The sequence below is a fragment of the Aspergillus candidus genome (assembly GCF_002847045.1).
Source record: "Aspergillus candidus strain CBS 102.13 unplaced genomic scaffold BDW47scaffold_41, whole genome shotgun sequence".
Lineage (NCBI taxonomy): Eukaryota > Fungi > Ascomycota > Eurotiomycetes > Eurotiales > Aspergillaceae > Aspergillus > Aspergillus candidus.
The window spans coordinates 84,094-106,244 of NW_020194046.1; the positions used below are offsets into that span (position 1 = coordinate 84,094).

The 22,151-nt window shown below is 54.3% G+C and overlaps 10 protein-coding genes across 10 annotated transcripts; 5 read left to right on the forward strand and 5 right to left on the reverse strand.

Annotated features, from left to right (window-relative positions):
- Positions 1-117: 117 nt before the first annotated feature.
- On the reverse strand, positions 118-2,978 carry BDW47DRAFT_133231 (uncharacterized protein; the record flags this gene model as incomplete). The annotated part of the gene is made up of 5 exons (XM_024817789.1): positions 118-371; positions 429-1,572; positions 1,624-2,348; positions 2,410-2,799; positions 2,882-2,978. The coding sequence occupies 5 exons, from the start codon at positions 2,976-2,978 to the stop codon at positions 118-120; spliced, it is 2,610 nt and encodes an 869-aa protein (XP_024669861.1).
- A 2,105-nt stretch (positions 2,979-5,083) lies between these two features.
- BDW47DRAFT_109608 (uncharacterized protein) lies at positions 5,084-5,440 on the forward strand. Its single transcript, XM_024813504.1, has one exon. The coding sequence runs from the start codon at positions 5,107-5,109 to the stop codon at positions 5,422-5,424; it is 318 nt and encodes a 105-aa protein (XP_024669862.1). The 5' UTR covers positions 5,084-5,106; the 3' UTR covers positions 5,425-5,440.
- Positions 5,441-7,275: 1,835 nt separating this feature from the next.
- Positions 7,276-7,934, reverse strand: BDW47DRAFT_109610 (uncharacterized protein). The gene has a single exon (XM_024813505.1). It carries the CDS (start codon positions 7,524-7,526, stop codon positions 7,299-7,301), a length of 228 nt encoding a protein of 75 aa, XP_024669863.1. The 5' UTR covers positions 7,527-7,934; the 3' UTR covers positions 7,276-7,298.
- Positions 7,935-8,142: 208 nt separating this feature from the next.
- On the reverse strand, positions 8,143-8,708 carry BDW47DRAFT_109611 (uncharacterized protein). Its single transcript, XM_024813506.1, has one exon. It carries the CDS (start codon positions 8,668-8,670, stop codon positions 8,359-8,361), a length of 312 nt encoding a protein of 103 aa, XP_024669864.1. The 5' UTR covers positions 8,671-8,708; the 3' UTR covers positions 8,143-8,358.
- A 374-nt stretch (positions 8,709-9,082) lies between these two features.
- Positions 9,083-12,337, forward strand: BDW47DRAFT_58210 (COPII subunit SEC24). The gene is made up of 5 exons (XM_024819361.1): positions 9,083-9,097; positions 9,186-9,837; positions 9,912-11,558; positions 11,614-12,195; positions 12,295-12,337. The coding sequence occupies exons 2-5, from the start codon at positions 9,304-9,306 to the stop codon at positions 12,304-12,306; spliced, it is 2,775 nt and encodes a 924-aa protein (XP_024669865.1). The 5' UTR covers positions 9,083-9,097; positions 9,186-9,303; the 3' UTR covers positions 12,307-12,337.
- Positions 12,338-12,923: 586 nt separating this feature from the next.
- On the forward strand, positions 12,924-13,799 carry BDW47DRAFT_58298 (uncharacterized protein). The gene is made up of 2 exons (XM_024819362.1): positions 12,924-13,539; positions 13,688-13,799. The coding sequence occupies exon 1, from the start codon at positions 13,068-13,070 to the stop codon at positions 13,500-13,502; it is 435 nt and encodes a 144-aa protein (XP_024669866.1). The 5' UTR covers positions 12,924-13,067; the 3' UTR covers positions 13,503-13,539; positions 13,688-13,799.
- A 296-nt stretch (positions 13,800-14,095) lies between these two features.
- On the forward strand, positions 14,096-15,351 carry BDW47DRAFT_127744 (mitogen-activated protein kinase; the record flags this gene model as incomplete). The annotated part of the gene is made up of 5 exons (XM_024816760.1): positions 14,096-14,205; positions 14,249-14,444; positions 14,494-14,875; positions 14,924-15,271; positions 15,323-15,351. The coding sequence occupies 5 exons, from the start codon at positions 14,096-14,098 to the stop codon at positions 15,349-15,351; spliced, it is 1,065 nt and encodes a 354-aa protein (XP_024669867.1).
- A 251-nt stretch (positions 15,352-15,602) lies between these two features.
- On the reverse strand, positions 15,603-18,638 carry BDW47DRAFT_119204 (NAD(P)-binding protein; the record flags this gene model as incomplete). Its single annotated transcript, XM_024815325.1, has 10 exons — positions 15,603-16,378; positions 16,491-16,855; positions 17,079-17,173; positions 17,232-17,567; positions 17,616-17,774; positions 17,825-17,966; positions 18,013-18,104; positions 18,150-18,244; positions 18,296-18,358; positions 18,497-18,638. The coding sequence occupies 10 exons, from the start codon at positions 18,636-18,638 to the stop codon at positions 15,603-15,605; spliced, it is 2,265 nt and encodes a 754-aa protein (XP_024669868.1).
- A 301-nt stretch (positions 18,639-18,939) lies between these two features.
- Positions 18,940-20,075, reverse strand: BDW47DRAFT_109623 (class I SAM-dependent methyltransferase). Its single transcript, XM_024813507.1, has 3 exons — positions 19,968-20,075; positions 19,738-19,909; positions 18,940-19,688 (listed from the first exon to the last, which is right to left on the reverse strand). The coding sequence occupies exons 1-3, from the start codon at positions 20,003-20,005 to the stop codon at positions 19,107-19,109; spliced, it is 792 nt and encodes a 263-aa protein (XP_024669869.1). The 5' UTR covers positions 20,006-20,075; the 3' UTR covers positions 18,940-19,106.
- Positions 20,076-20,432: 357 nt separating this feature from the next.
- BDW47DRAFT_109624 (proteasome regulatory particle lid subunit RPN9) lies at positions 20,433-21,922 on the forward strand. The gene is made up of 3 exons (XM_024813508.1): positions 20,433-20,836; positions 20,894-21,129; positions 21,185-21,922. The coding sequence occupies exons 1-3, from the start codon at positions 20,569-20,571 to the stop codon at positions 21,824-21,826; spliced, it is 1,146 nt and encodes a 381-aa protein (XP_024669870.1). The 5' UTR covers positions 20,433-20,568; the 3' UTR covers positions 21,827-21,922.
- Positions 21,923-22,151: the final 229 nt, after the last annotated feature.

The following is a 22,151-nucleotide window of genomic DNA, read 5'->3' on the forward strand; positions in this document are numbered from 1 at the left end:
TATATCGAGTCTCAATCTTCATAGACTCACAGAAAGGAGATGTAAGAATATATATTGCAAGATAATACAACAATGACTCCCTCAATTACGAAAACCTCATATAACATACATGGTCTCTCAAACATAACCCAATCCATCATGGTCGTCCTCCCCATCATGCACAACGTATTCACCGTTATTGAGCCCATCTTCCCAAGAAAACATCTTGCTCTTCTTCCCATCCAACGTGTAACAATATTCGAACCCATTATACGCATCGCAAGCATCGAACCCTCGGAAGTTGGCCAGATTTGACCAATTTCTCACCCACTGGTCAGACTCCCCCCTATAAGTCTCGGTGTCACGCTGCATGTAAAGACACTGTGAATTCACTGGTGTGTGACAAAGGCCGGGGTCATGGCAGCCTTTCGATCTTATACCTCGCTTACTGAGACCATTGCAAAAGACGCTCCTGATCCTGTCGAACTTGCAGCTCCCGTAATCGCACGAATCATGTATGTTTGAGCAGGACTGGATGCAGCGCGTCAAGGGCTTTAAAACTCCATTCTGGCATACCTCGACCTCTCGGCACAAGTGGCGGCCTGTGCAGTCACTGTCCTCGTTGCAGGGACGTAGATCGTAGTTTGTCGTATGGCGCACCCCAGAGAAGATATCGTTGGAGGGGTCATTGCTCTGTGGAGGATAATCGACAGGCTTGGACGTGCCTGGTTTGGTGGTATCGACAGTGTAGGGTTGCCGGTGGGGCGCTGGGTGCGTATGGTCATCCGTGGAGGTCGCGACGCAGAGTCCCGGATCCGACCAAATTGCATCCGCGGCATACGTCCACAAATTAGTGTAGTTGTACCATGTTTTCGGAGTGTAGAAGATCCTACAGTTGGCGGCCTCGTACTGGAATTGCAGCGGGGTGGGAGATGCCTCGTCATCGCCGGAGCGGATCTGGTCTCGTAGGTTGATTGTGAGTCCGGTGATCAAGAAGTCATACCGGCGGTCTGGAAACTGCCCGCGCGTGGATCGGTCGATTTTCTGGGCCGTTGAGATGTCGCGGTCGAGACGTCTGGCGCTGTAGCTTGCTGCACCGCGTGTGCCACCGGCGGCTTGCATGGGTCCGGGGTTGGGCCGGCCGCCTACTACGACGGTCTGGACGCCAGCTTCATGGTGCATCATTTCCGTGAATAGTGCGCATGTCGACGAGCAGAGACCATCGGTGAGTATTATGATGTCTTCTGCCTCGTAAGGCTGGGTGGAATGCGATGAATTGAGATTGTCGGTGGTGATGCCGGCCGCCTCCAAGGCAAACAAGTGGTTTAATGGATCGTATCGCTCCGAGTTTGTAAAGTGATCACCACCGTAGGAAGCTGGCGAGTGGAAGTAATCGTCCCACGCTGTGAATTTCTGGCCGGTGTCTGCATCCAATCGACTAGCGACGACCCACTCGTTAGTCAACAGGGTAGAGTAGGCGCTGTGGTTCGTCGTCAGGTTCTGCCAGTACGGAGTCAAAGTAGATCCCAGAGCGTCCGCCATCGGATGGGCGCGTCGACGACTTGCTGCCAATGGATCGATGGACGGGAAGAACTGTTCGCAGCTCATGAGCACAGGGTACATATCAGGGAAGGCTCAACTCACCAGCCGAAAGATTTCCAATGCTAGAAGAGGATGCCCGCCGGAATTCTGTTGCAGGTCGATTACCACTTTCCGCAGACCTGCCCGCCGACTGCGCTGAAGAAATTGCCACACTGTGGCGATGAACGAATTAGATATCCCGACAGACGAGTCAAACTGGGTAATGGTGAGCACTGCTAGAGACGACTCGTTTAAGAAATACCCTCTGAGTAGCCCGCCGGGCTGCATGACATCTGGGGCTCGAGGATACGCTGTGTCCGGCAACTCCGTGGGACTGGAAGCCGGTGCGGCAGATGAGGAGGTGGTGTCTTCTGCAATCAGGGTACTCGAGCTGGGTGGCTCGGGCATCTCCGTGTAGGAGGCCGGTAAGCGGTTCAGGACAAAAAAGTTGTAGAAATCGCCCCCGGTCTCCAGCGGCCCGGTGTTTCCAGGACTGAAGTAGAGTGCGTCCCAATCTTCAGGTTCTAAGACTGTTCCATCTTCGAGGCCAAATGCAATCGACTCGCCCGGATAGAAAGTCGCGCCGCTGTAGAAGACTTCGAAGTAACCTTGGATGTCCAGTGCACCGCTCTGCATCAGCATGTTCCACTCCGCGTGCGGTTCGAGCTTGCCGGCGGCATTGACGGCGGCAAACTCTGTTAGGTACTCGACAACGTCTTGATCGTTGATGGTTGCAATAGCGGAGGGCTCACTTGAGCCATCACTTGCTTCATAGGCAAAGAGGTCCTCTAGAGCATGATCCCGTTAGCGCTGGGAGATAGACCAGTGGACCCAGGTACAGCAACCTACCAGCGAAGTAGACCTTGGGCAGCTCCTTTCCATCCAGGGACACGGATGCAATCGCCCGTGGAGAGCCAAAGGCAAAGGGAGAAAGTATCCCGCCGGCTAGGCGCAGGTGGTCATCATGGCCGGCGTGGAGCAGCCGGTGGAGCGCTGCCTCGAAGTCGTATTCGTTCACGAAAGCCCCCTCGTCAATATTACGTTGAAGCTGAGAAAGCCCTGCCACCAAGTCAACACCGGGCTGCTGATAGCCCGGTGGGGGGTTTGCGAGGTAAGCAAGCGTGCTATGGAACTGAACCGTGTCGTTGACGTATTTGAGCAACCGACTGCCAACCGCGGGATTGAAGGGGACGCTTGTTAGACAATCGTACACCGTTCTTGCGGGAAACACACCACCAGCTGGTGAATAGTGGCTGTCGTCAGCTCGGCATCCTGGGAAGTTATGGATAGGACGACTTGCATGTTCTCTTGGCAATGTCACCGCAGACGGTTGGGTTGGGAGTAGCAGCAGACGTGCTGGAAGGCGCCGATGCCACCAGCACCGGTGTAAGGCTCAGCAAAAACAGAAATCTGCGCATTATGGGCTCCTATCTCGTCGATACATGAGGAGTGTTCTTCTATCACTAGCAAACAACGCGCACTGTCTCTTATAACTCCAACCTCAGCCTGCCTCATCTCCCAGTCGTAATACTTGTTGCTTTTTTCTTTCAAGGCTCTCGAGCCCTCAGGCACCGGCCTTGCGTGGGAAATGTTTCACTAAGATGAGGTTACCGTGTACCTGACATCGAGGTGGGAAAGTGATATACATGACTTACAGCCTCGCTGGTACCCTAGCAGCATGATCTACTCTGCCAGGGATAACCTCTTTCTTTGGTATATCTTATTCACAGTCCCAGGTATTAGCCTCGCATGAGAAATATTTTACTAAGACAAGGTTACTGTGCATCTAATCTTAAGGTAAGAAAGTAATATGCATGACTCACAGCCTCGCTGGTACCCTAGCAGCATGATCTACTCTGCCAGGGATAACCTCTTTCTTTGGTATATCTTATTCACAGTCCCGGGTATTAGCCTCGCGTGAGAAATATTTTACTAAGACAAGGTTACTGTGCATCTAATCTTAAGGTAAGAAAGTAACATACATGACTCACAGCCTCGCTGGTACCCTAGCAGCATGATCTACTCTGCTAGGGATAACCTCTTTCTTTGGTATATCTTATTCACGGCCCCGGGTATCAGCCTCGTGTGGGGAATGTTTCACAAAGACGAGGCTACCGTGCATCTGACCTGAAGGTGGGAAAGTGACATGCATGACTTACAGCCTCGCTGGTACCCCAGTGGCATGATCTGCTGGGCCAGGGATAACCTCTTTCTTTGATATATCTCATTCACGGCCTCAGGTATCAGCCTCGCTGGTACCCTAGCAGCATGATCTGCTGGGCCAGGGACACCCTCTTCCTTCGGTGCGCCTCGTTCACGGCCCGTTGACCCCTGACTTTGGGTTTTGCCGAGAACGCTACAGAGAAAAAATGTAGATCGTGGGGGATCTGCCCCTTCCCCTTGGTGCCACGCCCATTCCATTTTACCTAGAATAGTAGGATTGGGTCGGGGATGCCGATGATCCTTACATGCAAACGGTTTAGACGGAGTGACATACCCCCAACTTACATCCCTGTATGTGACTGTGCCACTTCGTATTTGACTAGATCCCTTGATATGAAACCATGTACCGTCAGCCTCGTCGTCTGCTTCGTCTCCCACCCATCCCTTGACTCTGCGAAGAGTCTCAGCCTGGCCTTTGACTCTTCCTTTCTGACCCCTTGCACTTTACCTCATATACCAGAAGCAATCAAACGGTGCATGAGGGGCAAAAAAGTTCTCAAAGATGGCCACGTTCAGCCCCGAAGCCTACACCGTCGGGTGGTTCTGCGTTCTCCGGGTCGAGGTCCAGGCGGCCAAAGCCATGCTCGACGAAGAGCACAACCCACCAAACACCCCCTATGACGAAAACTCGTACTTTTTGGGCCGCATGGGAGAGCACAACGTTGTCATCGTCGGGGTAGTTGTCAAGGGTCGTGCCTCTCTAGCCGAAGCCGCCGTCAACATGATCCGCACGTTCACGCAGATCCGCTTCGGGTTGAAGGTAGGAATCGCCGGCGGTGCTGTCAATGCCACCGATCCGCGCGGCTTTCCCAATGATATTCTCCTGGGCGATGTGGTGATAAGTAGACCAGATGGTGGCCATGGTAAGTGCCATGCTCTCGTGGACTGTTCATCACAGGCAGATATTAATGGACATTCGGATGTCTCGCAGGCGGGATCTTGCAGTATGACCAGGGCACGAAATACCCCGGCAGATACGAGATCAAGTCGCATCTGAACCGGCCCCAGACATTGCTGATATCTGCCACCGGAAAGCTCGAGTTGAACCATGACGACGGGAGAGGGAAGATGCAAGAGTATATGGCCCGGGCAATAGAAAACATCCGTAAAGGAGAAGTAATCTTCTCTTTCCCGGGTCGCGAGCGCGATCTGCTCTTCCAAGCACCCTATCACCACGCCGCCGACAGCGGTATCAATTGCTGTGACAAATGCGATCGCACACACTTGGTGACGGACCGCGAATCGAGAACGACGCCCTCCGTGCACTACGGACTTGTCGCATCGGCGGACACTCTTCTGCGGGACGGTGAGCTGCGCGATGAAATGCACGAGAGACACGAGATTCTCTGCTTTGAGATGGAGGCGGCAGGCCTCGCGAACAGGTTCCCCTGCCTTGCGATCTGCGGGATCGCGGACTATGCGGACACTCATAAGAACAAGCAGTGGCAGCCATATGCTGCTTTGACGGCGGCCGCGTACGCCAGGGATCTTCTTGGTGTGATCTCGCCTCAGGTAGTGGAAGAATCGGAGTCGGCGAGCAAGCAGTGTACGTTGCAACTTCATGTGCAGGGCGCCGGGCAGAAGCCACGAGCGTTGCTTGGATCGGAAAGTTCCATTGACCATGTATTTTTGAGCCTATAGTAAATGATACCATGCGTAGGATCGAAACGGTTTTTGATGCTGCTCAACGGAACAAGATCTTAGAATGGCTTTCGCCTTTAGAGACCCCGACGGAGAACCGCAATCTCGTAGCTACGGGGCAGTGGCTAGTGGAGTCGGAAGAGTTTAAACGGTGGACTGATGGAGGTCGCTGGCAGCTCAGACTTTGTGGTGAGGCTGGAACTGGCAAGGCATGTTGTCACGACCATTGGAATTGCGAAACAGAAAGAAAGAGAAGAAAGGACAAGGAAAATAAATAAACCCATTGTACTAATATTCGTTGAACAGACCGATCTATGCGCGAATATTGTGAAACACCTCCGAACATCCTTCCCATCGCGTCCTGTCATCGCCATCTATCTAAGTGATCAGCCGAGTATACGCAAGATGCAAACACCAGACACCATCTTAGGCTACATAGTCCGACAGCTGATCCAATTCGACCCCAAGGCCAAGCTCCCATCGACTCTCACGGATGCACACGATAGCCACGCACCGCGGACGGAGGCATTTCTCAAACAGATCCTCCAGGAGCTCCTAGCCAAGTTCGACCGGACGTACCTGATCGTAGACGGACTCAATCAGTGCTCCGCCGAGGTTGTTGACGTTGCGAAAATCTATCCTATGAAGCTTATCCAGGATGGATTTCAGCTGAGCCTTCTCACAACATCGCTCGGCTACAGAGAGACCACTGCGGTGGTATTCTGCAATATCTGCAATCGGCAGAATATCGCTGTCTACTTCCACTGTGACTGCAACGATGGCGACTTTGATGTCTGCCTGGCATGTAAGGACACGGGGAAAGCCTGTCCTCAGGATCACAAGGGCACCGAGTACGATACTGTTCGGGTAGAAGTACGCGCTCGGGACGAGGAACTCGGTCTATACTGCCAGAGCAGACTCAAACACATCCCCAGGTCGTGCGGTGACCTTCGTGACGCGCGCCTGCATCACTTTCCGCCGCACGAGCCTGCAGCGGTCGGCTATCTGCATAATAATCCCGATCTGCTACACGAGGTGGCGCAGATTATTGCATCCAAAGCACAAGGAAAGTTCCTCCTCGCGAAACTCTGGACAGAGAAACTGCTCAGTCTGCCTGTGAAGCCAAAGACCGAGCAGCAGCTGCTCGACGAGTTAGACTACATGCCATTTGGTCATCTGAAAGGGTACTGCAAAGGAAGGATTGAGACCTTGAAGCTGTACAAAGATGAACCCGAGCTCGAGGTTGCATTCCAGACGCTCACCTACGTTGCCGTCGCCTTGAGGGCTTTGCCGCTTCTCGCGATACAGCATGCGTTGGCGCTTACGAGCGATTCCGGCGACATCGGGAGCCTGAACTTACATCCGAGGACGTATATTCTGCGCGCGACGAACGGGTTGATTACCGTGGACAAGGGAGACGTGAAACATTCGTTCGTGCGGCTGCTTCACGATACGCTGAGGCCGGTGTTCAGCGAATTTGAACATGAGCCGCGCTTGAAGAATGCAAACTCTGCAATGGCCTCGCTTTGCATGGACTATTTCCGCCACGAGCAGTTTGATGCACACTGTGAGAGCCTCGAGTCGTATCCGCTCTTGGCCTATGCCTTGCAGCATGGGGGGGACCATGTTCGCTTGGCTGCCTTAGAGGGCGATTCTACACTCGAGGGCAAAGCATGGCGTTTATTGCAGGATACCCAGCTCGTCGCAAAGCTTAATCGTGCCAGTCTGGGGCTGAAGGGTCCGGGCACCTTTATTTACGAAGGTGTCAGCGCAGCTCATCTCTGCGCCTGGTTCGGCCTGGCAGGTCTGGTGTGCAGATTGAAAAGCGACAGCCTGGACGCCCATGAGCCTCGACATGGGTGCTCTCCCTTGCGCTATGCCTGCCTCAAGGGACATAGCGACACGGTAGAGCAGTTTTTGAAACTGGATGTAGCGATAGGAGATGTGACGCTCGTTGATAGTATCCAGGGAATACCCCGGACAAAGACACCGCGCCTGGACGAGGAACAGAGGCAACGGATCGAGATTGTGGACATGCTTCTCAAGACAAAAAAGGTCAACGTCAATGCCAGGGTGGGTAGGAAGAGCAGAACGGCGCTCATGGTTGCCGTCCGAAACGGCCATCATGACCTCGTACGGTGCCTGCTAAGGAACGACGCGATTGATCTTGACGCCCGCGACGCTGATGACCGCACTGCTGTATCGTTCGCTGTTTATAGAGAGCGAAGCTGGTATCGCTCTCAGAGGCCTCTGGAGCAAGCGAGAGGGGACTGTATGCTGAACCTGTTGCTGGAGCAGGGTGCCGACCCTAACACCAGAGACAGCACCGGAAGAACAGTCCTAGCTCTAGCAGTTGCGACCGGTAACTCATTAGCAGTCAAGGCCTTACTGAATACTGATTCATTGGATCTTGTATCTGAGAAGCGTATTCTTCATCTCGCAAGTGCGGCGGCCTACCCAGAGATCATCCGCCACCTCCACGTTGCCCTCGGCCAGAAAACGGGCTGCACACCCGACATCAACGCCCCAGACGAGGACGGACTAACACCGCTGCACTACGCAAGCCTGTCACGAAGTACCCGTGCGGCCGGCGCCGCAAAGACCTTGCTCGATATCGGCGCAGACCCTGACAGAGTCGACGTGAGAGGATGCACCCCCTACGAAACAGCCTTACTCGCGGACCAGAGCGATGTCATCACAGCTTTCTCCCAGAGAGCGATACACAGCCGCCGAGCAAATCCAGCCACCACCGATCTCCCTGCGCTAGCTCTCGCAAGAAATTGCCACTGGACCCTCTTGAAAGACCTAGCCGCAAGACCTGATGCTGCACACAGGGACATCTTAACAGGGGACACAGTCCTACACGTCGCCGCCGCTGCGAACCAACGAGACGTTGTCTCAGCGCTGCTCGCGCAGAGCAACCTGGACATGGTCTCAAAGGTTAACCACCACAGCCAGACGGCACTGTATCTCGCGCAGAGCGCTGATATTGCACGTATTCTCGTCCAACATGGCTGTGACCCCGAGCATGTAGATTACGATGGTGATACCGCCTTGTCTCTCGCTCGCCAAATACGTCCGAGACGTGAACTTGCTGCCTATCTTGCCGGCGTCCAGCAATCCCGAGCTGCCAGCGGTGATAGCGACAGGAAACGACCTGTGGCCGTGGGCACACACGATGTACCGTCGAGGAATGCTGCCCCAGGTGCGAAGCTGTTCTCGCTGAGAGCGGTCTTGTATTTCCATCTCATCGTTTGCGTGGTGATTATGTATGTAGTAGCCAGTGTCTAGACCATCGGAATATACTAGGTACCCAGTACATCAGAGACCAGAAAAGTACCTAAATCATACCTAGTACGTTATATACTTTTTAGGTACTGTAGGGAGGTACTTCGCAGGTACCTGCCAGTACTTGATAGGTACTGGTACATCGGCTAACCCGCCCGCTGATTGGTCCAGGGCAGCCGCCGCAAAGGCCACCGTAGACCAAACCGCGGCTGACTGATCCAGCATCATCATCATCATTATCACAACTGTCTGTCAATTCAACCTCCGTGAACTCCCCCTTGTCATCTATCCCCACAACCAGTCTGTTTGGTGGACTGTGGCTTCTTGGTCCGCTTTTTCTTTGACGTGTGGTACATGTCAGGTTGATCGTCGGATTGTTCTTCTGGTAGTTCCCATTTCTCTCTCTCCCTCACCCCCTGCCCCTCCCACATCAGGAAGTCTGTGTGTCCAGTGTTGACCGCCGATGCCTCTAGTGAACCGGTAACGATTGACACGATCTCGTCCACCCATTCAGCATACCTCTCGAACCTTGAAAGACAGTTTCGCCATCACTCATCACATATCATTCGTCGACCCCCCACATCACCCCTGATGGCATCACCACAAGGGGGCTATCCGCCCCAGGAAGGAGGGTACGCTCAGCCCGGCTATGGATCTCCCGTCCAGCAGCAGCAGCCCGACATGCCCCCCGGCTCCGCTCCCCATGGCCATGCGGCAGGACGCAAGAAGCGGGCCTATGCGGGAGAAGCGTTTGAGTTCGGTTCCGGCGCCAATGCGGCTCTGGGAGGTCAGTTGCCGGCTGGAGGAAGCTATGGGGCATATCCACCGCAACCGCAACCGCAAGTAGCGGCGGGATACCAACAGCCCATGTATGGCGCCGACCCGGCCGCCATGCAGGCTCCCGGCTATGCGGCCCCCGTCGCCCCCGTCGCCCAGATGACCCAGCAATTCGGCGCAATGGGCATGACCGACCCGCATCTCGTGCCCCCGCCGCAGCCCGTGGCTCAGCCCCAGATCCCGCGGGCCGCTCCTCTCAACCAGCTCGTTCCGACGGACCTCCTCACCCAGCCCTTCAACGTGGCGGAACTGGACCTCCCCCCGCCTCCGATCATCCTTCCCCCCGGGGTATGTGCTTTGCTTGCACCAGCCTTCCGACCTTTGGTTACACGCGAAACCGGACTCCTGCTGACTTCTCCTAGACCAGTGTGTACCCCTCTCCCCACGCCAATTGCCCCTCCAAGTACGTCCGCTCGACCCTGAACGCCGTGCCCACCACCCACTCGCTCCTGAAGAAGTCCAAACTGCCGTTCGCCCTCGTCATTCAGCCGTATGCCGCCCTCCACGACTCCGAGGACACCGTCCCCGTCATCCCCGACCAGGTCATCTCGCGCTGTCGTCGCTGCCGATCCTACATCAATCCCTTTGTCACCTTCCTCGACCATGGCCATCGCTGGCGCTGCAACATGTGCAACCTCACCAACGACGTGCCCCAGGCCTTTGACTGGGACACCGCACTGCAGAAACCCGCCGACCGGGCGCTGCGAGCCGATTTGAACGAGTCCGTGGTGGAGTTCGTGGCGCCGCAGGAATACATGGTCCGCCCCCCGCAGCCGCTCGTCTACCTCTTCCTGATCGACGTGAGCTACGCCTCGGTCACCAACGGCCTGCTGGCCACGAGCGCGCGCTGCATCAAGGAAAGTCTCGACCGCATCCCCAACGCGGACCGACGGACCCGGCTGGGCTTCGTGGCCGTGGACTCGAGCCTCCACTACTTCTCGATCCCGCGCGACGGCTCGGAGCACTCGGACCCCCGCATGCTGGTCGTCAGCGACCTGGACGAACCGTTCCTGCCCATCCCCACCGATCTCCTGGTCACCTTGAGCGAGTGCCGCGAGAACATCGAGATCTTCCTGGATAAGCTGCAGGAGATGTTCCAGAACACGCAGAGCAACTCTTGCGCCATGGGATCGGCGCTGCGCGCGGGTTACAAGCTGATAGCCCCCGTCGGCGGAAAGATGACGGTGCTCAGCGCCTCGCTGCCCAACATTGGACACGGCGCGTTGACCATGCGGGAGGACAAGAAGGTCCTGGGCACCAGCAAGGAGAACAGTCTGCTGCAGACGGCCAACAGCTTCTACAAGAGCTTCGCCGTCGAGTGCTCCAAAGCCCAGGTCTCCGTGGATATGTTCCTCTTCTCGTCGCAGTACCAGGACGTCGCGTCGCTCAGCAACCTGCCGCGGTATACCGGCGGGCAAACATACTTTTACCCGGGGTGGAACGCGGCCCGCGGGGAGGATGCCATCAAGTTCGCGCGGGAGTTCTCCGAATACCTGTCCTCGGAGATCGGGCTGGAGGCGGTGCTGCGTGTGCGCGCCACGACGGGCCTGCGCATGAACACGTTCTACGGAAACTTCTTCAACCGCAGCTCCGACCTCTGCGCGTTCCCCGCGTTCCCCCGCGACCAGGCCTACGTCGTCGAGGTCGCCATCGACGAGACCGTCACGAAGCCGGTCGTGTGCATGCAGACGGCCGTGCTGCACACCACGTGCAACGGCGAGCGACGGATCCGTGTGTTGACCCTGGCCTTGCCGACCACCCAGAATCTGGCCGATCTGTACGCGTCGGCGGACCAGCAGGCGATTGCCACCTACTTCAGCCACAAGGCCGTGGAGCGGGCGCTGGGTAGCGGTTTAGAACCGGCTCGTGAAGCCCTCCAGGCCAAGCTGGTCGAGCTCCTGGCGACGTACCGCAAGGAACTGGCCGGTGGGAGTGTGAGCGGCGGGGGACTTCAGTTCCCGGCCAACCTCCGCGCCCTTCCTGTGTTGTTCCTCGCTATGATTAAGAATGTATTTCTTCCCCCCCCCCCCCTCTTTATTGTTCAAACCACGCTAACCTCCCTAGCTGGGCCTCCGGAAATCCGCCCAAATCCCGACGGACATGCGATCGGCAGCCCTGTGTCAGCTGTCGACTCTTCCCCTTCCCCTGTTGATGCAATACATTTACCCGCGGATGTATTCGCTCCACGACATGCCCGACGACGCGGGATTGCCGCGACCGGACGAGGTGACGGGCGAGATGAAGATTGTACTCCCGCCGCCAGTGAACCTAACGTCGGAGCGGATCGTGCCGTTCGGGCTGTATCTGATCGACGACGGACAGACGCAGTTCCTGTGGGTGGGACGGGACGCGGTGCCGCAGCTGATCATGGACGTGTTCGGGCTGCCGGACAAGTCGCAGCTCCGGGTGGGCAAGCAGTACCTGCCGGACCTGGACAACGACTTCAACCAGCGGGTGCGGGCGGTGGTGGAGAAGAGCGCGGATCACCGGTCCAAGGGGGCGGGCAGCATTGTGGTGCCGCACCTGTACGTGGTCAAGGAGGACGGCGAGCCGGGCCTGCGGTTGTGGGCGCTGACGATGCTGGTGGAGGATCGGGCGGACCAGAGTGTCAGCCTGGCGCAGTGGATGGGGATGTTGCGAGAAAAGGTTTGACCCTTTTTCTTTTCTTTTCTTTTCCTTTTCTTTTGGTATCTTTGCGTAGTTACGTCTCGATTATGACATCGACTGACGATGTTGCGATTACAGGTTGTTCAGTAATGATCGCTCGCTCGATTTTGGTCCTATATCAGAGATACAACAATCAATCAATCTTTATTTATTCATTTATTCGATTTATTTATTCCCCGACCAGGATCATACCCCATTTCCCGACATCTATCACGAAGCCAAGCGTGATCCTCGTGGCATCCCACCATGCCTAGTACTTTATTTCCCATACTTTCATTTATTTGCTTTCCCTGTAATATCTCCCCACCTATTTCCGTCCCCCCTCCCCATCCCGCTCGCGTTGACTGGACCACAACCTGCATTGGTCCGGGCGTCTGTATGGCCGATCATGCAGTGTAGACTTTAGATCACGGCTTAGCATGCCCAGCTAGACGACGCCGCCAAGAGAGGCCAGAGCAAATCAGCGGCCAGGAAGAGCTGTGACGGGCTGTGTGATCAATTGGGTCGACAGGGCGGTTAGCGCTACACTGCCTTGCCCCTCTTTTTGCATGGTCCGATAGCATACTGTCGCTCTAGAGTCTCCGGAGAAGATCAGGGGGGAACAGACTCACGTTAAGAGAGCAAAGCAGATTGGAACATCAAACACACACCGTGTAAGAGGGGAGAAGGGAGAGGGGATGGAGAAGAAAAGTGGGACTTAGGCGCCAGGATGATTGGCGGTTTGGGGGGGATTGAAACACTGGTTGAGACGTAGTTTGGGCGATGCGCCCCAGTTGGTCAGGTACCTACAGTATTATCGTGTTGATCGAGTTGATGGAGGATATGATTCTTGATATGGAGAGTCTGGTTAAATGAGTACAGGATCCCGTGATCTGTCTCTTCTTTCTTCTCTCTCTGCTCTCCTCTTCGACTTCATCTTTCTTTCTTTCTTTCACTCCATCCTCCTCCCTCCATCGTTCTCTCCATCTATCTGTAAATCATCCGACGAGATTCGTTCCACGTTCACTGGACCTAAACTGATCAAAGTACATCCCCTCCTGCCCCACCCCACCCGGCTTATTACTATTGACAATCTACCCAACTGGCTTTCTCCAGCCCCTCCGCATCATCATCTTCTTGATTTCTCTTGGTTTCTCTTCCTGATCTGTCTCTCTTTGTCATTCTCTCGTTCCTCGTTCCTCGTTGACGTTCTCATCCCTCCACCCTCGCTATCCACCAATACCTTCAAGCTGACAACAGACCACTCGAACAGCCATCGAGATATTAAAATAGAACAAAGCGTGTGAAACACCCATCGGGCTTCTTAAGACAGTCGGGCGTGAGGTATGTTCCCCCTTTTCTTATTTATTTACCTTATTCTATCCTATTCTTTACTCTATTTTTTTGGACGGGGTTTACTTCGCTTGTTGCACATCTCCTCCTTAAGAACTCCCTGCCTATCCTCTTCTCTAACATCTTGGACTTATTGAAGTGTACGACAAAGGCAACATACGGTACACGTCGAATCCAATCCAACCAACCCATAATCCCAACCGATCGAATTACGGTGATCGAATACCGTCGACGTCTTTCCTCGCATCGTCTTATCTTCCCACTCGCCTGACGATCAACCGCACTCGTCACATCGCCGGTAATACCCCGCATCCGCCATCCTCAACCCATCCGCTCATCTGGGCATGCGCATTGCTTAATCCCTCAACACCCGTGAACACTATTACGGGATCCATGTAAGTGCGATCCGATCTTCTTTCTAGGATGTTCATTTGCACCTACGCCCTTCGTTACTGCGCAATGTCCACCCGCCTACCGACCTCCTGAATCACTACCCCGCCGCGGTGCGCCTGAAACATCCCGTTTAACACTGACAACCATAGTCAAAATGGTGCAGCAACTGCCTCCTCAAGGGGGCTCGCGCAAGATCTCCTTCAACGTTTCCGACCAATATGAAATCTCCGATGTCATCGGCGAGGGCGCCTATGGCGTTGTCTGGTAGGTTGCTCTCCCAGTGGAATCAACCCCTGCTGATTGTTAGCTCCGCCGTCCACAAACCCTCCGGCCAACGAGTGGCCATCAAGAAGATCACCCCGTTTGATCACTCCATGTTCTGCCTGCGAACCTTGCGTGAGATGAAGCTGCTGCGATATTTCAACCACGAGAACATCATTTCCATTCTGGACATCCAGCGACCTCGCAATTACGAGAGCTTCAACGAGGTCTATCTCATTCAGGTATATCCTTCCTGGTGCGACGTCGGTTGAACGCAAGCTCACTACTTAGGAACTGATGGAAACCGACATGCACCGCGTCATCCGCACCCAAGATCTCTCCGACGATCACTGCCAGTACTTCATCTACCAGACCCTGCGGGCGCTCAAAGCCATGCACTCCGCCAACGTGCTGCACCGCGATCTCAAGCCGTCCAACCTGCTCCTCAACGCCAACTGCGACCTCAAGGTCTGCGACTTTGGCCTGGCTCGCTCCGCGGCCTCCACCGACGATAATTCAGGCTTCATGACGGAATACGTCGCCACCCGGTGGTACCGCGCCCCGGAGATCATGTTGACATTTAAAGAATACACCAAAGCGATCGACGTGTGGAGCGTGGGCTGTATACTGGCGGAGATGCTCAGCGGCAAGCCACTTTTCCCAGGGAAAGACTGTACGTGTTATCAACCATCCGTGGCCAGCAGCAAGCTAACGTGTGTAGACCACCACCAATTGACCCTCATCCTGGACGTCCTGGGGACACCAACGATGGAGGACTACTACGGAATCAAGTCCCGACGGGCTCGGGAGTACATCCGGTCTCTGCCATTCAAGAAGAAGATCCCGTTCAAGGCGCTGTTCCCGAAGAGCAACGACCTCGCGTTGGACCTGCTGGAGAAGCTTCTGGCGTTCAACCCAGCCAAGCGTATCTCGGTGGAAGAAGCGCTGCGCCATCCGTATTTGGAACCGTACCACGATCCCGAAGACGAGCCCACCGCGCCGCCTATCCCGGATGGGTTCTTCGATTTCGACAAGAACAAGGATGCGCTCAGCAAGGAGCAGTTGAAGAGTATGTATCACCTGAGCCCTAATCTCATGGACGGAGACTAATGATGAATAGTCCTGATCTACGAGGAGATCATGCGGTAGATGACGCGATACCGAGTGGAAGTAGCATGGGATAAGGAGGGTTAATCTGCGTGTGCAAGAGATTGTACAGCCGATCTTTTCGCTCGAGTCCGTATTCAAGCATAGGACAGTCGAGCACATCTGGACATAATCTGAGCAATTAAGCCAATTCAATGATTCATATAACATACATAACATAAAGGGTATATACATATACACAAGCGTATCTCACAATACATCTCACAAGGTGCCCATCATCAAGATAGAAACAATCAAGAAGATCCTCGGCCCCTCATGAATTCCTCAATCCCAGTATAAACCCCCTCCTCACTCGGCCTCTCCGCACACACATCCGCCCGAACACCATACTTATTCAACAGGTGATCTCGCGTGGTAGGGCCGATCGTCGCGACATAGAACCCTTCCTTTCTTTTGCTTTCCCCGGATCCGTCCAAGCCGAGGACTCGCACCATGGCGTCGCAGCCTGTGGGGGAGAATACCACAACCCATACTCCTCCGTCCCTTTTGTCTGCACCATCCACACCATCCACCCCCCCCTCCTTCGAAGAAGGCAAAGAAGCCGAACGACCCAACCAGTCCACTCCAGCATCAACAGCCCCCGCAAAATCCCCCTCAAACCCCCCCATAACACCCGTCTCATAAACAACGACCTCCTCAACCCCAATCCTGCGCTCAGCAGGCGTCCCCTCACCCATAAGTGTCTTGGGGATGATATCGCGGCGTTGCTCGCCGACGAGGAAGAGGAGGGATGGTTTCTTTTCCTCCTTTCCACTCTTTTGGTGATCACTGTTGTTGTTGTTGTTGTTGTCGTTGTGGTGGTGAGAATGGAGGTTGTTATAATGCTCCAATATATACCCCGCCAACACATCCCCCGTACCAGAGTGTTCGCCGAGGACGCTTGTGTTGGGGAGGTACGATTCTGCGAGGGCCGAGATGGCGCGGGAGGTCGCTGGGCCGACGGTGTAGATTGGGAGGGATTGAGCGGGGTTCGAGGTGGGAGGGTTGAACGAGGACGTTAACGATGTTTCTGTTTCAACAATCAAGTGTTAGTCGCGCTGTAGTGATACTATCATTGGTGGTATAAAGTGAGGAGGGAAAGGGCAAAAAAAAGACTGAAAGAAAGAAAGAAAGAAACATACGATCCATCCCCCCCAGAACAGCTCCGAACGCTTCCACCGCGCGCTGGCTGGTGAAGATGAGGCCGCCATATCTTTTACTCCTCTCCCCCTCTTCCTCATTGCTATCCTCCTCATTCCCCCCATTCGCGGTATGATGAACCCCAGTGGTGAAGCCACCCCCCTCAATCACGTCTCTGATAAAAGAAAGACTCTCCCCCCGAAAGCGATGTTCGAGAACCGGGACGAAAGCGGGGTTGTATCCGCGCGCGGAGAAGTACTCTTCGTAGGTGTCTTTCGGGGATGAGCGGGTTTTGAGGAGGAGGATGGGTGGTCTGTTGGGATGTTGTTCTGCGAAGGGGTATTTTGGGGACATTTTCTGCTTCTTCCTTTCTTTCTAGGATTTGGGTAAGGTAGGGGGGGGGAGTTGGAGGGTCTAATGATACGGGTTGGGTGGTGGTATCTGGTGGTGTACTTGGCGGGGTGATGTTGTGGATCTTCTTATTAATATTATCAATTGTCTATTATTCTATCACTACTGCCTATAATATTACTGTTTTACGTTTTGAAGAAATCAGTTTCTAACGGTTATGTACATATTAAAACAACTACTGAGTGTCCAGAACGTGCAGGTACTTCTTTTCCTCCGCGCGCTCCTGCTCCGTCGCCGGAGGGAGATCGTAGTAGCTGGCGCTACGGTAGCCTTTCTGTAGAGTTGTCAGTACTGTCCAGGAACCTGTCGATAAAGAAAAAAGTAAATCATACCAAGTAGTGGAAAGTCAGGTTCTCCAACTCGGCAGGCTCAATACCCAAGTCCTTGAAGGTCTTGGCCGTGGGATCGATCTTCTGGTCGATGAACTCGCGCTCAATCTCGTCCGCGGACCCCACGTTCCACCAGAGCAGCTTGTTCATGTAGTACGCGAACGGCTTCAGCAGGGCCTTGGGCACGTTGATGTGGCGGCGGCGCTTGATGATCTCGCGATCCACCAGCTCGGCGATCTCGGCGGTCGAGTAGTTCTTGGGGCCGTACAGCTCGAAGGTCTGACCCGCGGTCGAGTCGTCGTGCAGCATGTGCTCGAGAGCAGTTCCGACATCAATGGACTACATCGTTAGCAGGGGTTGTGACGTGACACCAGGAAGGGTCCATACGTGAACCGGCCAGAAGCGCTCTTGCATGTGGTTGGCGGTGAACAAGCTGGTCACTCGGGCCAGCTTGTGCAGGAGGTTGTCCTCGAAACCGAACACGGGGGCCGGACGGACAATGGTGGTCTCGGGGTAGATCGAACGAGCCACTTCCTCGCCCCATCCCTATCGGATTTTTAGTTGTGAGACGGTGAGTATGGACCTATGAAACCAACCTTGGTGGCGAAGTACTCGGAGGGCGAGTTCTTGTCCGCGTTGTAGGAGGAGACGTGGATGTATCGGTCGATATCGTATTTGGCGGTAGCCTCCACAATTCGCTCGATACCGTCGACGTGGACATCAGTGTAGGAGAAGTTCCTTATCTTGTTAGTATATTCCACGATACATCCATCAAACTACTAACTTGGTCGGGTATTGGCGGCCCACAAGGTTGTAGACCACATCACTGTGTCGCACGCTTTCCTCGATGGACTGGGTGTTGCGCAGGTCATATTCCTAGACAAATCAGCGTCATTCAACAACATCGCACGTGCACCATACAATGAAGTTGACGCGACCAAGATCACCGGTCGGCTTCAGATGACGCTTAGCCATCTCCTCGCGGTAGGGCACAACGACCGTGCATCCCTGCGAAGCTGGTCGGGGTCAGTCTTTCTCCTCCGACAGTATGACAGTATGAGACGAACCGAGTCTGTGAACGATGTATCGACCGAGGAAACCAGTGGCACCGAAGACGGTAGCGGTATGTCCTATGCACAATCAGTCAGTCGTCTGTTGGTCGTCGTCATGTTCCGAAAAGGGTTGCGATACCTCCTAGAGACGACCTACACGGCTCGTTAGCATCCACACCACCATCCAGGTACTCTCCTCGAGCACTTACCGTCCACCCGGAACCTTCAAAAGCGGCTTTCCGGTCCTTGTGATGGCGACATCCTGGAGATTCCGGCGCTGGAGCTGGAATTGGACCCGGGGAGCGGGGACAAACGCCCTGGACCCCAGGATGGAATTGGCGGCCCGGCACTTCTGCATGGTCTCTGTCGCGAATATGAGTCGGATGAGACCACCGAATAGAATCCGGAACGAGGGGCTCTGTATAACAATGGGTTGGATTGGAGAGGGGAGAGGGAGCAGCTGCTGCTAAGCTGTATTGAGGATGATCGAGGTTTGAGATGGAAACTCCGGGCACGGGACTGTGCGCTAGCCCGATTCGGACGAGGTCGAGCACTCACTTCCCTCCACGTTTCTACACTCCTCCTTCTACAATTTCTACACTTGTTCAATTTCTTGAAAGATTGGTTAGATCAATCTTTGGTAATGAAGGAGTTTGTCTGCAAAATTACGCTCGGTGTCGCCCGGCAGTCGAGTTCTACACTTTTCCACCGCCCAGCTCATGAATTACGTCTGACTATTCCCGAACGCTGATTGGACAATGTCTCATACTCGATTAATGGATTCCATCGAAATTAACACGCTTGAAAACATCCCGACTCCTACTGTCTAAGCTCGCTGAGCCCGTGCGAAGAAGATGGTTTTCTCCAGGGGCTTCCCGTCCTTCTTCATGACCAAAGGCTCTTCGATGACCTGGTAGTCGAACCCTACTGTCAACCCGGCATCTTCATACAGTTTCTTCATCTGTTCGGCTGAAAACCCATGGGTCTTGATCGTAGATGAGGCAGCATACCCAGGGTCTGTGCCGTGACCATGGTTTCCATGACCGTGACCTCCATGTCCATGTCCATGTCCGTGCCCATGCCCATGCCCATGGTCATGGTCATGATGCTCCTCCGGTATAATGTCGATGATCAGGCACACTCCCCCCTGTCTGAGACGTTGGGCAAGTCGATTCATGGCCAACCCAGGATCTTCAAAATGATGCAGAGCCATACTGACGGCTACAAGATCAAAGTCAGAGTACTCCGGTCCAGAGATCTCCGCTGGCACTGGCTCAGCAAACAGATCGCCGTTACGGGCGACCACCTTGTCGCCATATCCGGCCTCTTGGATATTGGATTTGTATTCATTGATCATGTTTTCAGAGATGTCCAGACCATAGATTTTGCTGATGAAGGGCGCCAATGCCTAGACTGTCAGCAACATCCTTGCTCATTTCCAGCTAGAGACATCCTACCAAAGAGACCACGCCTGGTCCACAGGCGTAATCAAGTGCCTTGATTTCCTTTCCGGTACTAGCTGCAGTGTCCGTCCACACGTCACTAGCCCAGGACCTCCGGCCTTGGATCAACCGGTAGAGAGTTACCAGGGCGTCGGCAAAGTCGGCCTTGTAGCTGCTGGCCATTTTACTGTGGATGTGAGCTAGATTCACGAGCATGGAATAGACTCAAACAATGGACGGCTTACTCGAACACCTGACGGTTCTTCTCGGCAAAGTCGGACATGATGGCGATGTATGGGACTGATGCTGGTTATACTGGGGTCAATCAAAGCGTATAGAATAATTGAGCAAAGACTTGTTGGCTCGGATGTGTTTAGCTGTGGATCTCGAGACAGATCGAGCCTTTTATAGACCATCCCCCATAGTAACTTCAGATATGGCTCGGAGAGATCTCGGACACTTTTTAAGATCAGGCGATTTCTACTGGCGGGGCTCATATTGTGTTACTTTTCAGCCCCTTTAACTGCTACGACATGAGTCATACTGAGCAGGTTAGAGCAATAAAAAAAAAACCACGAGAGGCTGACGACATGAAGAAGAAGCATTCGATTGAAGTCATACTTCATACAATACAGTATGCACTGTATGTCGGTGGTTAGTCAGCCAGTCACCGCCTTCCGCAAAGAGAACCGGCAACGATAGGTATGACCGCCAGCTTCAGCTTTAGCTTCATCTCACTCCAGACATCCATCATTGCCCAACCCCTCCCTCTCCTTCTCCTCATCTTCTCTTCTTCGCTTCCTTGTTACTCCTGATATAGACCCGCTTTTAATTACCATCTCCATCATGGAGAACCACAAGATTTCCGACTTCCTGGCCGATCAGCTGCAGCAAGCTCCCGAACCGTGCCAACCCTACTTCCTCACCTTTGAAGACTACTGGGAGCGTAAATTATGGCATCAGCTCACCGACGCCCTCGTCGAGTTCTTCAAGCTATCAGAGAGCGCCTCGCAGCGGTTACCGATATTCAAGACCTTTGTCCTCAGCTTCTCCGATCGGATCAATCAACTCAAATTCGTCTCGCTCGGGTTGATGGCATCGACCCAGTGCTCCGGTTCGTATCTGCGCCAGAGACTAGCAGTATATAAATCTGACAAACGATGAAATATAGATGACAAAGAACAACTCTCCTTCCTCACATCCCTCGCCGACAAGGTCAACAAGCCCGAGACGCAAGAAGCCTATATCTACGCCCTGGCCCACGTGGCCAACACCAAACAGCGATTGCAGGACTTGGACGGTGCCCAGAAGGATTTGGAGGTGTGCCAGAAGGTGCTGGACACATTCGACTCGGTCGAGACAGTGGTGCACGCATCCTTCTACAAGGTCAACGCTGAATACTACCACGTACGTCATCGCCTAGCCTTCTGGTCAAAATGAACAAACTGACACAGAACGATAGGCCAAGCAAGAATTCGCCTCCTACTACAAGAATGCCCTCCTCTACCTAGCCTGCATCAACATCGAGGATCTCAGCCCGCGCGAGCGCGCCGAGCGCGCCTACAACCTCAGCGTGGCCGCCCTCATTTCCGACTCGATCTACAACTTCGGCGAGCTCCTCCTGCACCCGATCCTCGACTCCATGTCCGACACGCCGCACGCCTGGCTCCGCGACCTCCTCTTCGCCTTCAACCGCGGCGACCTGACCGCCTACGACGTCCTCGCCGGCAACATCGCCAAGAACCAGCTGCTCCAAGAGCACCGCTTCTTCCTGTACCAGAAGATCTCGCTGTCCGCCCTGACAGAGATGGTCTTCCGCCGCCCGCCGCACGACCGCAACCTGACCTTCGCCTCCATCGCAGCCGAGACCAAGGTCCAGCCCGCCGAGATCGAGCACCTCGTCATGAAGGCCCTGTCGCTCGGCCTGCTCAAGGGCGCCATCGACCAGGTCGCCGAGGTCGCCCAGATCCACTGGGTGCAGCCCAAGGTGCTGGACCTGACGCAGATCGAGGGCATGCGGAATCGCCTGAAGGACTGGGACGCGGGAGTCAACCAGCTGGGTCACTGGATCGAGGGAGTAGGCAAGGATGTGTGGGCTGCATAGGCGCAGCTGTTAGTTATCTATTACTTTTTTCTTTTGCTAGTTTGGCTCGGGCCACGAGAAATAAGATACAAACAACGCATGTATGTATGACTGTCGGATCTTAGATCTAGTAATTGATGGATATCGATCGACTTAGCTTTACAGTACCTAGGAGGTACCTACCTACTGGGCAACCCATAAGAGAACCAACAAATGAGCACAGAGCGAGTCAAGCTCTCGTCAACATAAATATATGCAAATAGCCAAGACTGCCAAATTATACAGTAGTTCAAGGACGTACTAGGTGCAGCATGCAACAAGCACAATCAACCCACCATGGCATCAA

Bases quoted from the DNA above. Each gene is read 5' to 3' on its own strand.
- BDW47DRAFT_58298 (XM_024819362.1), top strand. From the start codon at position 13,068: ATGAGTACAGGATCCCGTGATCTGTCTCTTCTTTCTTCTCTCTCTGCT.
- BDW47DRAFT_109608 (XM_024813504.1), top strand. From the start codon at position 5,107: ATGCACGAGAGACACGAGATTCTCTGCTTTGAGATGGAGGCGGCAGGC.
- BDW47DRAFT_109610 (XM_024813505.1), bottom strand. From the start codon at position 7,526: ATGAGCGCCGTTCTGCTCTTCCTACCCACCCTGGCATTGACGTTGACC.
- BDW47DRAFT_58210 (XM_024819361.1), top strand. From the start codon at position 9,304: ATGGCATCACCACAAGGGGGCTATCCGCCCCAGGAAGGAGGGTACGCT. The intron at 9,838-9,911 runs GTATGTGCTTTG...GACTTCTCCTAG, and splicing joins CGATCATCCTTCCCCCCGGG to ACCAGTGTGTACCCCTCTCC. The intron at 11,559-11,613 runs GTATTTCTTCCC...TAACCTCCCTAG, and splicing joins TCCTCGCTATGATTAAGAAT to CTGGGCCTCCGGAAATCCGC.
- BDW47DRAFT_109611 (XM_024813506.1), bottom strand. From the start codon at position 8,670: ATGGAAATACAAGACCGCTCTCAGCGAGAACAGCTTCGCACCTGGGGC.
- BDW47DRAFT_109624 (XM_024813508.1), top strand. From the start codon at position 20,569: ATGGAGAACCACAAGATTTCCGACTTCCTGGCCGATCAGCTGCAGCAA. The intron at 20,837-20,893 runs GTTCGTATCTGC...GATGAAATATAG, and splicing joins GGCATCGACCCAGTGCTCCG to ATGACAAAGAACAACTCTCC. The intron at 21,130-21,184 runs GTACGTCATCGC...ACAGAACGATAG, and splicing joins TCAACGCTGAATACTACCAC to GCCAAGCAAGAATTCGCCTC.
- BDW47DRAFT_109623 (XM_024813507.1), bottom strand. From the start codon at position 20,005: ATGTCCGACTTTGCCGAGAAGAACCGTCAGGTGTTCGA. The intron at 19,910-19,967 runs GTAAGCCGTCCA...TCACATCCACAG, and splicing joins AAGAACCGTCAGGTGTTCGA to TAAAATGGCCAGCAGCTACA. The intron at 19,689-19,737 runs GTAGGATGTCTC...CTGACAGTCTAG, and splicing joins GACCAGGCGTGGTCTCTTTG to GCATTGGCGCCCTTCATCAG.